The 12,122-nt window shown below is 69.0% G+C and overlaps 2 protein-coding genes across 3 annotated transcripts in view; both read left to right on the top strand.

The window, feature by feature from the left end:
* Nucleotides 1–8,507, top strand: part of VPS33A (vacuolar protein sorting 33 homolog A (S. cerevisiae)) — an 8,865-nt gene extending 358 nt beyond the window's left edge. The window contains exons 2-13 of one of the 2 annotated variants that reach the window (XM_004691017.2): nucleotides 724–789; nucleotides 1,161–1,288; nucleotides 1,971–2,157; nucleotides 3,032–3,148; nucleotides 3,445–3,619; nucleotides 5,234–5,427; nucleotides 5,628–5,754; nucleotides 6,359–6,426; nucleotides 6,840–6,977; nucleotides 7,377–7,514; nucleotides 7,780–7,948; nucleotides 8,219–8,507. In XM_004691017.2, coding sequence (XP_004691074.1) covers nucleotides 724–789; nucleotides 1,161–1,288; nucleotides 1,971–2,157; nucleotides 3,032–3,148; nucleotides 3,445–3,619; nucleotides 5,234–5,427; nucleotides 5,628–5,754; nucleotides 6,359–6,426; nucleotides 6,840–6,977; nucleotides 7,377–7,514; nucleotides 7,780–7,948; nucleotides 8,219–8,400 — 1,689 coding nt within the window. In that variant the 3' untranslated portion in view covers nucleotides 8,401–8,507. Of the gene's footprint in view, nucleotides 1–664; nucleotides 790–1,160; nucleotides 1,289–1,970; nucleotides 2,158–3,031; nucleotides 3,149–3,444; nucleotides 3,620–5,233; nucleotides 5,428–5,627; nucleotides 5,755–6,358; nucleotides 6,427–6,839; nucleotides 6,978–7,376; nucleotides 7,515–7,779; nucleotides 7,949–8,218 lie in introns of both variants that reach the window. The other variant, XM_012731160.1, reaches the window with a different exon arrangement.
* Nucleotides 8,508–10,391: 1,884 nt separating this feature from the next.
* Nucleotides 10,392–12,122, top strand: part of DIABLO (diablo, IAP-binding mitochondrial protein) — an 8,440-nt gene continuing 6,709 nt past the window's right edge. The window contains exons 1-4 of the mRNA XM_012730843.1: nucleotides 10,392–10,569; nucleotides 11,000–11,153; nucleotides 11,786–11,855; nucleotides 11,996–12,115. Of these exons, the coding sequence (XP_012586297.1) occupies nucleotides 10,392–10,569; nucleotides 11,000–11,153; nucleotides 11,786–11,855; nucleotides 11,996–12,115 (522 nt within the window). The remainder of the gene's footprint in view (nucleotides 10,570–10,999; nucleotides 11,154–11,785; nucleotides 11,856–11,995; nucleotides 12,116–12,122) is intronic.

Here is a 12,122-nt window from a genome sequence, read left to right as displayed (position 1 = left end):
CGCCGCCGACTCCGCCAGCCGCGCTCCGCGGGGGCGGCGCGCTCGCGTCTTCCGGGGGTTTCAGGCCCTCAAGGAACCGGCAGCTCGGTCCCGGCGACAGAGGGGCGCGCTGGGGCCGGAGAAGCCCTGGAAGAGCAGAACCCGGAGGCGGCTGTACGAGCCGCCGGCCACGCAGGGCCCGGGAGCCGGGCGGCGGCCGCAGATGCTGGGTGACTCGCCGCGGAGTGGTGCCGCGCGCGGGCAGCGGCGGGTGGCTGGCGGCGGGTGGGCCCGGGCTGTGGCCCCTCCTGAGTGGGCGCTTCCCAGCAGTTAACTCTACGCGTTTCTAGAAAAAGAGAGACTCAAGGTCAGCAGGGGCCATGTCGGTGAGCCCTAGAGCCGCCGCACCCCCGTGGTGCGGCCCCAGGCTGTCCTCCGTGGACGAGGAGAAGCTGCAGCGGGAGAGGAGCTTTTCACTGAAGAGTTGGACTGGAGGGGCCCGTGTGGGCCGCACGGAGTCCCTGCTGCGGCATGGGCGGACATGGAGGCTCGCAGCAGCCTCGTGTCCTCCCATCGGGGAGGGCAGGGGTGGTGTCCCCTGGCCACGCGCCCGGGATGTGGCCAACAGCAGGACTGCGAGCAGTTTCCGTAATTCAGAGCTGGGGCGTGCGTTCCTCACGTACAGCTGCCGCTTCACCACCGCTGTTGAAGCGAGTCTCCAGTGTGCAGCGTCTCTCCCTGCAGGCCATCGTCTGGGACGAGAGCCTCACGGGGCCGTTCGGCCTGATCGCGCAGTATTCGCTGCTGAAGGTGAGTGGTCGCGCCCGCGCTGGGCAGCGATTGTGCAGTCAGCGTGTATCGGACTCGCAGAGCTGCTCGCTCGGCCGCTGCCCCTCGGGCCAAGGACTGCAGGGACCCCTGCCCCCGGCAGTGTCAGCTGTTGTCCGTGGCCAGCAAAAGCCCGACTACGACGGCGCGCCAGAGCCGCTTCCACGCTGTCGTGCAGCAGCGGCAGTGCCCTAAGACAGCCCCTGGCACACCCGCCCTGGGGACCCCCGCAGGGCCGTCACTGCCGTGCGGCGTCCAACCAAAATGGGCCGTGTTCCTGGACTGGCTCTGGAAGGAGACCCATGGGCCGGAGGAGCTTCGCAGCCTCGTTGATTTTCTGTGCATTTCCCCAGGAACATGAGGTGGAGAAGATGTTCACGCTTAAAGGGAGTCGCTTGCCGCCAGCTGACGTCAAGAACATCATCTTTTTTGTCAGACCCAGGCTAGAGCTGATGGATATAATTGCCGAAAACGTGCTCAGGTATCACCTGGGGTCGGCCCGAGGAGGTTGGGCGGGGCCCTGGCTTGACGTGGCAACCCCGTGCAGCTCCGTCTCCCAGCCTGCGGGGGTCTTCTGGGAGCCGAGGCGGGGGGGGTCTTCCTGCAGCTGGGGGGCCGACCCCCCCATCCCCTCCAACAGTGACAGCTTCAGCCCTACGTCAGTGAAAACGAGCCTGGTTTTCCCGCAGCAGAAAGGAAAAGGCTCTGCTGGGGCTTCCGCACACTGATAACCGCCAGCTGGGCGCCCGCGGCAGCTGGAACTGCCCGAGCCTTAGCTCAGCCTCAGTCGGAGCGGAAGCGCCCTGGCGCGCTTGCCCCTCAAGTGGTTGGTCGCCGTCCTGAGAGCTTAGAGGCCTGCTGGGGAGGCCGCTGCCCTGGGCCCGGCAGCAGGGCTGGGCGACGGCCTCCTGGAGGATGGCAGCCGCAGCGGCCTGCCCAGGCCCTGCCCTGACACGGGCAGACGCCTGTCTCGGGAGCCCGAGTGCCGCTGCATGCAGTGGCTGTGGGAGCCCTACAAGCGTGCTGCGCAGCACCTGCTTTCCTGGCGGGGGGCGGGGCGCCTGCCGACCCTCCCTCTTGTGCTGCTGTGGGTGGGGCACCGGGGTACACAAGAAGACCCGTGGCAGGCGGGCCCCTCAGCGGCCATGGTCCCCCCGCTGCAGCGAAGATCGGCGCGGCCCGGCCAGAGACTTCCACATCCTGTTTGTGCCGCGGCGGAGCCTGCTGTGTGAGCAGCGGCTGAAGGACCTGGGCGTGCTGGGCTCCTTCGTGCTCAGGGAGGAGTACGGGCTGGACCTTGTTCCGTTCGATGGGGACCTGCTGTCCATGGAGTCAGAGGGCGCCTTCAGGGTGAGTGTCCTGCCGTGCACGCGGGGCCCGCGGCCCAGGTGGCCGCGCTCTCGCTGTCGTCTTCTCTGAGCAGCGCTTCGTGTTCCGGGCCCTGTGGCCCCCAGCCCGTCCCGAGTCAGCTTCGGCGGCGGCTTCGGCTTTAGTCTTGTGGATTCACAGGCGCAAGGACCGGGATGTGGGCCAGAAGGTGGGTGTGGTCATGGGGTTCAGAGTGGGGCAGCTGGGAGCCAGGAGCAGCTGGGAGCTGCTGCCCTCTGGGTCACTCCCTGGCCGGCGGGCACTGGACTCAGGCCGCTGAGCGGCGCCTCCGGGAGGGGCCTCGTCGCCCACGGCACTGAGGGCTCACACACCGGCTCTGCTGCCGCCGCCCGCCATGGGCGCGTTTCCTCAGCCCCGGCAGACGTAAGGCTTCGCTCCCCGGTACTGTCATTGCAGCCTGGGGCACCCCATCCGGGGATCTCTGGGCCTGACGGGATAGGGGTCTCTGTGTGGCAGTCCCAGGGCTCACCCATCACGGCACCTGGCCAGCAGATGCCCGCTGTGGTGCCGTCCTGCATCGTGTATTCTCCGGAGGGGGCAGCTGACCACCTTGGCCTCCGCATGCCCCGTATGGTGGACGTTCACAGGTGTCTTCCTGTGGGTGGGCGCAGTGGAATTGCTGGGCCACGCGGTTAAACTCCGACATTGTGAGGAGCGGGCTGTTGGCGCCCAGGGTCCACTCCCCCCGTACGGACAGGCGCTTGTCTGGCCGTGGCTCGGGGTCCACGTGTGGCCACGTGCTGCCGGCCCCCGTGAGCCGTCTCCTGTGGCATCGGCTCAGGGCCGCGGGCGGCCCTGGGCTGCCTGTGGCCAGATGCCGCCCCTCTTTCCGCAGGAGTGCTACCTGGACAGTGACCAGACGAGCCTCTACCACGCGGCCAAGGGGCTCATGACCCTGCAAGCTCTGTACGGGACGATCCCCCAGATCTTCGGGAAGGGAGAGTGTGCCAGGGTGAGTGTGGCGGCCCGGTGGACCGGGCTGTGCGGGGTGAGGGGTGTCTGCAGCCGTCCTTCCCGGCCGCTGCTGCGCACCTGTGCCAGGGGCATCGTGGGCACCCGCTGGGGCCGCGAAGGAGGCCCAGACGCGTCGGCCTCTCCGCGCCGGCTACTGGTTTCCTGGTCTGCAGCGTCCTGAGCGAGGGGCCGGTGGCCGGCAGGGCTGTGCCCCTCACGCCTCTGTTCGCTGGAGCAAGAGGCCCGCGTGGGGCGGAGGCCACCGGCCCCTCCTGACCGCGGCCTTGCCTGCAGCAAGTGGCCAATATGATGATCAGGATGAAGAGGGAGTCCACGGGAAGCCAGAGCGCCGTGTTCCCCGTCTTCGACAACCTCCTGCTGCTCGATCGCAACGTGGATCTGCTGACGCCACTGGCCACGCAGCTCACCTATGAGGGGCTCATTGACGAGACCTACGGCATCCAGAACAGTAAGCGGGGCGCCGGCTGGCCGTGAGGCTCAGGTCTGACAGGCCGCGGCGACACCCTGGCGCCAGGCGCCAAATGCTGTGGGCGGCCGTGGGGCCGGGGCCGTCTCAAGCCAGGGCGGGAGGGCAGAGGTCTTGCGCGCGTGGTCTGGTGTGATGGTTGTGGTTTCCGCTTCTCCGCTGAGATGGGCAGCCAAACTGCGTCCATACCTGCAGCCTGCGTGGAGCCCTCTGCCGGGCCCGGCCCTCAGGCCACCTCCTGTAGCTCTGTGGCCTCTTGCTGTCTCGAGTTACGGCCGGCGGGGTGCGGTGCCGGCTGCTCCGGGAGGAATGCTGGCCGCAGGGCCCGGCCGTGCTGGGTGTGGCTGGAGCTGCTTGCGGGTCTCACCCCGGGGCGAAGGAGCCTCGAGACTGACGGGAGGCCGCAGCCAGCTGTTGCGGCAATGAGCCTGTCCGGCAGGTGGCCCAGGGACCCCGGAGGCACGGGCAGCTCTGGCCTTGCCCCCTGGTGCGCGGCAGCACCGGAGATGCTGGTGGAGACCACGCTCCATCGGGCACCGCTCCCTTCCCAGAGCCCAGCTTCGGGAGTGGGGCACAGGGGCAGGGGAAGCCCCAGGGGTGTGCCGGGGAGCCCGCGGTCACCCAGGGATCTGGCCGGGCTCGCTGTGAGGCGGCAAGGGGTATCTCTGAGAAAACGGGACTCATGCGAACTCACAGCTCTGCTGTGCGCTCCGGCTGCACGAATGGGGGCGGAAGACCCAGGCAGGACCGACCAGCCCTGATGGCAGCCCTGTGCTGGGCTGGCCTGGCCTGGGGCCTCTGCGCGGCTTCTTGGGGTGGCCAGCAGCAGAGCCAGCCTGATTTCTCAAGATGTGTGTGTGTACACCCACAGAACTGGGGCGCAGGCCAGAGTTGCGGGTGCTGACAGGCCTCCCCAGAGACGGAGCGGGGAGCAGAGCAGGCGGATGGGGGAAGTGCACTGCCGAGGGGCTGCGGGCGGGTCAAGAGGGGTCCCCCGCGCCCTGGGGTCCCTCCCTGGCGAGGTCCACACTCATGCCTCTGTGAGGCAGAAAGCCCCAGTGGGGAGTGGCCCAGGGGCTCCCCGCTCCCTGTCTTTGCTGCCCTGTTGGGCTGGGCCACCACCAGCTTGACTTCAGCCTGCATCGCTGGCGCCACCTACAGCCCGAAAGCTGAACAGCCGAGGGGCTGTGAGTGCTCTGAGAGACAGGACTCCTGAGTCTGGGCACGGCCCCGGGCTGGCAGGCCCCAGGGGCAGGGACCAGGGTGCTAACAGTTCAGTGTCGCCAGGCCCCCTGGGGCACAGGGGTTAAGTCTCAGCACGTGACAGTGAGGGTGCGATCCCCACCGAGGGAGGGCCTCAGGGTGCAGCAGACCCCGCAGCCCCCGCAGCAGTGGGTGTCAGGGACCCACCTGTCCTGCTCCCCGCTCCTCGGGGCGTCCTCTCACCCCCGCACCTCTGGCCTGCGCCCCTGCTCCTGTGTGCACGAATGGATAAAATAAATAGCAGCAGAATCGCTCCTTCCAGGTCACCACCCCTAAGGCTGCCGTGGGCCCTGCTGCAGCACCAGCTGACCATCCCCCCCCTGCCCCTCACAGGTTACGTGAAGTTGCCCCCCGAGAAGTTCGCACCCAAGAAACAGGGCGACGGGGGTAAGGATCTCCCCACAGAAGCAAAGAAGCTCCAGCTGAACTCCGCGGAGGAGCTGTATGCCGAGATCCGGGACAAGAACTTCAACGCAGTAGGCTCCGTGCTCAGCAAGAAGGCGAAGGTCATCTCCGCGGCCTTCGAGGTGGGCGCCCCCGCCCCCCATGGTGGGCAGGGGCCCCCTGGCCTGTGGGCTCTAACTCCGGCCTGGCCCAGGGCGCGGCCAGGGAGAACCCAGAAGCGGCAGGTGGAGGGCCCGGCCTGGGGGCTGGGCGAGGCCCCCGACCCCATCAGGCGAGGACCACGGGGACTCTCCCCGCTGAGCAGCTCTGGCTCCCGTTCCAGGAAAGGCACAATGCCAAGACGGTTGGGGAGATCAAGCAGTTCGTCTCCCAGTTACCCCACATGCAGGCAGCCCGCGGCTCCCTGGCAAACCACACCTCCATCGCCGAGCTCATCAGGGATGTGACTGGTGAGAGCCTGGCGGCCCTGGGCCAGCTGGGGGTTGGCGGGCGGCTCTGGGCTGGGTTTGACCCAGCTGGGCCCTGCTGGCGGGGTGTCCTTGGCCTGACTCACTGCCCCCTCGCGGTCAGAGCGTGTCAGCGCTCGCGGGGCTCGTGGCATCGGAGACTTTCTCCCGTCAGTCTTCACGGGGCAGAGCAGGGCCAGTGCGGCTGTCCAGTTTGCCCTTTCATCGGAGCGACGTGGTGGTTCTCATGAGCCACCGGACACGGTGCTTCGTGGGTGGAGACGGCCAGTGGAGAGCCGGGTCAGCTCAGGCGAGCTGGCGCACGGAGCCGTGGGGCGGAGGCCGGGCCGTGCACCCAGAGTCCGCGGCTGCCCTCCTCCCCATGTGGCAGGCTGGGGGGCGGGCTTGGGGCGCCTCGGAACCGAGGCCTGCGCTGGTGTCCACAGGAGCCCGGGCGTTGGTTGGCCGGCTGGGTTGCAACGTATTTCGGGGCCCCGAGCACAGGGCCTCCCGCCGTCCTTCCGGCCATGCTGCGAGAGTGGAGACGGACCCTGAGCCAGGGGACCCCCGTGTGTGTCTGAGCCAGGCTCCGCGCCTCACATTGCAGCCTCCGAAGACTTCTTCGACAAGCTGACGGTGGAGCAGGAGTTCATGACGGGCGTGGACACTGAGAAGGTGTGTGAGGGAGGCCATGCTGGCAGGTGGGCGGCCGGACGCTGGACGCTTGGGCCAGGCAGCAGCCGACCGCTCCCAACGCCTTCCCCGGCCGTCCTCGGCGGGCAGTGTGGGCCGTGGAGATGAGGTCGGTACCGCGCGGTGGACTGCAGCCCGCCTGGGTGTCGCACGGCCCCTCCACCGCCGCCTGTACAGCCCGCCTCATGCTGCCCAGCGCGTGGAGGCCGCGTCGGCGCTGCTGGGCACCGCCAGGTAGCGGGGGCCGAGGTGGCCGGAGAGTGTCCTCCGCGCAGCCCTCGGCCTCTGTCACTCGGTGCCGCGCACTCGGCAGCCGGGCCGTGGGGGTTGTGGGGCGTGGGCACCCGCCGCCCCCTCTGGGTGGTGCAGCTGGCGAGGGTGCTGCCCCCTCCCAGGTCAACGGGTACATTGAGGACTGCATCGCCCAGAAGCATCCTCTGACCAAGGTGCTGCGACTGGCCTGCCTGCAGTCTCTGTGCAATGGCGGGCTCAAGCCCAAGGTCCTGGACCACTACAGAAGGGAGATCCTGCAGGTGCGTGTCCAAGGCCTCTGCGGGGGCCGCCCCATGCCCCCAGGTAGAACCAGCGATGCTACCTGCCTCCGGGGCCCGGCACGGCGTTCGCGCGCTGGCACCGGGCGGGGCAGGGGGGCGGCTCTGTTTGTCCCGGCAGCGTGACATTGGGTGAGGCACAGAAGCCCTCTGTGGGCGGGCCTGCTGTGGCGCGGGGCAGCGTGGCGGCGGATGTGAGGTCCCACTTGCGGTCCGTGGCACCGGGCACCTGTCGCAGACTCACTTGCAGGCGCCTGCTCCAGGTGGGGCTGCAAGCCCTGACCCCAGGGGCGCGTTTGCAGCCTCCCGCGGGCCCCCGAGCACTCTGTACGCGCGGCCGCCCTGTGCCCGAGCTGAGCCGGGACCTGGCCCGCCTTGCAGACGTACGGCTACGAGCACATCCTGACCCTGCACAACCTGGAGCAAGCGGGGCTGCTGCGGCCGCAGACAGGGGGCAGGAACAGCTACCCCACCATCCGCAAGACCTTGCGCCTCTGGGTGGACGACGTCAACGAGCAGGTGCGCCCTGCGCCCCTCTGCGGCGGCCGGGGAACAGCCGTGGCGCGGCCCTCGGGGCCTGGGAGTGAGGGAGGGCCCCCGCCCCTGCCAGCCTGGCCAGGGACAGGGAGCAGCACAGTTGCGGAAGCTGCTCCCTGCTCCAAGGAGGGAGGGAGGGCGGCGGCCACCCCCACTCGCATCCTGCAGTGGGTGGGGCCGGCTGCTGGGGGCCGGCCCCCGGGCAGCCTGATGGCGGTACGCGTTTCCCTCTGCCCTCCTCCCGCAGAGCCCCACGGACATCTCCTACGTGTACAGCGGCTATGCCCCGCTCAGCGTGCGGCTGGCCCAGCTGCTGGCCCGGCCCGGCTGGCGGAGCATCGAGGAGGTTCTGCGCATCCTCCCGGGGCCCCACTTCGAGGAGCGGCAGCCCCTGCCTGCGGGGCTGCAGAGGAAACGTGGGTCTGGGCGGGCGGGCGGGCGCGCGGGCGGGTGGGCAGCGGCAGCCGCCCCGACACACAGCCGGGCAGCATGCCTGTGGGGCCACCGCGCTGGTCGAGGGTCTCGGCAGGCAGCAGGCGCCGGGGGCGTCGCGTGCCAGAAGTGCCGGCGCCAGGACTCGCTCGGCTTCTGTCCCCAGACACCGTCAGCTGCCCCGGCGCGGCCTCCGAGGGGCGGGCAGAGGCGCCACGGGGAGAATCCCTGACGCTGACCCTTTCTTGCTTCAGGGCAGCCCGGGGAGAACCGAGTCACGCTGGTCTTTTTCCTCGGGGGTGTCACCTTTGCCGAAATCGCTGCTCTGCGCTTTCTGTCCCAGCTGGAAGACGGGGGCACGGAGTATGTCATCGCCACCACCAAGCTGCTGAACGGGGCCAGCTGGCTGGAGTCCCTGATGGAAAAGCCCTTCTAGCGCCTTCCAGACTCCGCGAGCCACCTGCCCGCACTGCCGCCGCGGTGGGCACCCCAGACGACGTGTGCCCCGGGGCCGGCTCCTTAAACCTCGCTGCGTCCTCTCTCGGCCTCCCTTGTCTTCCTCATTCCCTGAAGGAAAAGGCAGAGAATTGGTGTGGGGGCAAAAAGCCCCAGTGTCCAATATCCTGGGGCAGGGCTTTCGGCAGAGACCTCCGGGGTCCCGGTGGGGCTGAGGGGTGCAGCAGGTACCGGGCGCCTACAGAGGGCCAGGGCCGGGCCCGCCCGGAGGCGGAGCGGCAAGGCCGTGGGGCGCCGGGTGCCCGCAGCCTGCGGCCGCCTCCCGGTCTTGGCTCACCAGGCACTACAGAGCAGGAGCCGCTTCCTGCAGGCAAAGTTGGTCATCTCAGGTCCGCCAGATCCCTGCGGGTCCCCCGCTTGTCCGGGGCTTCGCTGTCACGGGACACCGCCTCCCAGTGCCAGCGCCAACAGCACTTCCACTACCCCAGATGCCGCTGGGGAGGTTTGGGTGTTCACCCGTTGTGGGCCTGGCATCGCCCCGTTGTCACCAGGCCGTCTCCGTGTGACCACGGCGCTCTGTGTCCTGCCCACATCTCAGTCCTGCCGCGGTGCCTCCGGGCGGCTCGGCCTACTCTGGCACAGCCCATGGGTGGTCTTGGGGCCCAGCAGCCCCACGCCGCTCCCCCGGGGCTTCCGGGCTGTGGCGGAACGGGGGAGGTCCGGCGGCAGCGGCGGCGTGCCTTGTTCCCCACCCTCCCGTTCTCCCCCGAGAGAGGCTCAAGCTGGCACCTCGCCGGCTTTGGCCAAGTCTCCTTGGGGGGCTGGGATCAGTGTCCCGCCAGGGTGGCCTCTGGTGGCCATCAGTAAGCGCCCATGTGTTTGCCTCATTTTTCAGTGGCGTTCTGGTGGAATGGGCACAGCAGGGTGGAAGGGAGACGGTCTGGGCCTGAGAATGGGCCTTTGTCTGCCACCACTGCCCCAAGTCCACATGGGCCCCCCACATTCTGCATTGTTGGGGAGCGGCCCCAATCATAGGCTGTTGGAGGGCAGAACAGGCGGGCAGGGCCTCAAGGTGGGGGCGGCATGGGCGGGCGCGAGAAGACCGCGAGTCGGTGCTGGGTGCAAGTCTACCCGCGCTCGAGGACTGAGGGTGTGCTGTCAGCTCGGGATTGGGGTCCCGGGGGGAGGGGGCCGCGCCGGCAGAGTTGTCGGTGACATTCCGAGAGAAGCTGGTGGTTGGCTGAGGCGAGCGGAGAGCTGCCAGTGTTTGTTTTCGGGAAAGGTCAGGGCTAGCAGAGTGGTCAGTGACTGTCGAAGGGTGAGTGAAACCACGTGGTTACGCAGTGAGCAAAACCTGTCCGCGATGTCGGCAAACTGCTGTGGGCCCTGACCCTGCGGTCCCTGAGGTTTGCTTTTTGTTAGCGGAGTCCTGACGGGGTGCAGGGGCAGGCGGGGTCTCGTCTGTCCTGAGCCTGCTGTTGGGCCAGGAGTTTCCTGCCCGGGGCGGCCCATGCTGCGCCCGGCCAGGTCACCAACCCGGTCGCAGACAACGGTCGCCCAGAATAGTCCTGGCGCTGTGGTTACACTGAAAGGGGTCACTGGTGAGCGGCGGAAGTCTGACTTTCAGAGCTCTGCTCGCGGCCTTGTGGGGAGAGGAGGTTGGCTGTAAGTCTCCGCTCGCAGCTCCAGCCCAGCCCGTGATGTCCCCAGCGTCGTCCTGTCCTGCACCCCAGTCCCCCGGGAGGGGTGTGAAGGCTGAAAGGTTTTTTGGTGGCGGCCGCAGGCGTCCGGGAGGATGAGGCCCACTGGCCCGGCCGCAACTCAGTTCACACCGGCCGGGTCGTCTTGGCTGGGCGTTTGTCCTGTGAGCTGTGTCTCGTGTCCACGTTCGCATGGGACCCCACCGCCTAAAATGCACCCAGTGGAAGACCTCAGAACGTCCGTCGCTTCATCGTCACTGAGTGGAGGGCGATGGGGAGTCGCAGGCCACACGCCTCGGCCAGCCAGCTCAGCCCTGGCCACCCGCTGTACCGGGGCCTCTCGGGCCTGAGGCCATTCTTGCTGCAGCTGCTGCCGGCCGGGCTCCCCCTGCCTGGCCGGCCACCCAGCAGCCCACAGGAGCAGGTGGACATGGGCCGAAGAAGCGCTGGTGGGCTCCGCTCTGTGTCATCGTGGACTTGCAGTTTTGGTGACAAACACTTGAACTGCGGAGGAGAGGGGACGGGCCCCAGGGAGGGGACAGGTTCCAGGAGGGCTGGGGGAGGGGTGGCAGCCCGGAGGGACCTGAGGCTCGGCCTGTGGCTGAAAGGACGCTGCGCCAAGCGGGCTGGGTCTGGCCCTTGAGGAGCTTGGACATGGGGACACGCCTTGAAGGCGCAGGTCGCTGGTGGTGGGAAACGAGGATGCCTTGTGGGGAGCCGGCGCGAGACCCCCAAGCCACGGCCTTGGCTCCGGATGCCCCATTGCTGTAAGACAGCCCAGGTGAGGCCTCGAGGCGGCCATGGGCTGACGGGTGGCCACCCTGAGGCCCCTGGAAGAGAGACTGGGACCCAGCCTTGATCCCATTCCATGCGACCCAGCGGTGGAGTGCCGGCTGGGCCCCGTTGTCCTGCCCCAGTGGAAGCGGCTCCCCCCCAGCTTCGCGGGCAGCCTGCTGGCACTGCGGCTGGCAGCGGGCTGTGCCAGGGATGCGATGACCAGCGGTCCTGATCCAATTAGGGACACTTGTTGCAGGTGAGGGCCCTGGGGCAGGGCGGGGTCAGCCCCTTTTCAAGGCCCCCTCCTTCCTGCCCGGCCAGCAGGGGCTGCTGTGGCTGGCCCTGGCCCTGCCTCCGGGAGCGATTGAGGCCTTTGGGGCCCTGCGCCTGGCGGCTGGGGCCCTCCCCCTGCTTCTGTCTGCAGACTGGCGGGATGCGGTTTGTGTGCGCCCCGCAGCTCAGGGCTGGGCCTTCGCCCGCCTGCGTGGGTGGGGGTGTGTGCACCCCCGGTGCTCGCACTCCGTGTGCGCCCCGCAGCTCAGGGCTGGGCCTTCGCCCGCCTGCGTGGGTGGGGGTGTGCGCACCCCCGGTGCTCGCACCACCTGGAGACAGTGCTCGGCCTCTGGGCCACGCCCAGTTGCCACTGCCGCCTGATGCTGCTCTGCTCCCCAGGCCGGGGTGGGGGGCGCTGGCTCGTTGAGGGGGTGGCAGCACTGCCCGGGCCGGCGCGGGGGCAGCGGGGCCACCCTGACCGTCCGACTGTCCTGCGGAGACGACTGGGGCAGGGGCGTCGACCGGGCCCAGGGGCCGCCCTGAGGCTGCTCCATGTGCGTGGCGCTTACAGAGGGCGCCTGCCGGTCTGCACCTCAGGGGTCTCCTCCCTCTCAGGCAGCTGATTGAGGGCAAGAGGCTTCGGGAAGAGGAAGCCTCGCTGCCCAGCTGCAGCGTTAAAAATCAGGTGGGAAGGGGGAAGGAGGGTCCCCAACTGGACCCGGTGTGGGCGCTGCCTGCCCTTCCCAGGGCCCAGGGAGCTGGACCGGTGCAAGGGGCTCCCGGAGGCCGGCGGGGGCTCAGGGTTCCCCCGCGCGCGGCCCGCAGGTGCCCGGCCTGCGCGGGGCGACGCCGGCCTTGCCCGCCACCCTCGTGCTGCAGTTGCTGCGGGAGCTGATGGCCATCGTGCTACTCGGCTATACCGTGCTACTTGGGGCGCTGTTGCGGGCCGGCG

The sequence above is a fragment of the Condylura cristata genome, unplaced genomic scaffold (assembly GCF_000260355.1).
Source record: "Condylura cristata isolate star-nosed mole 26May11 unplaced genomic scaffold, ConCri1.0 scaffold00029, whole genome shotgun sequence".
Lineage (NCBI taxonomy): Eukaryota > Metazoa > Chordata > Mammalia > Eulipotyphla > Talpidae > Condylura > Condylura cristata.
This window is presented reverse-complemented; position numbering and strand designations above follow the sequence as displayed.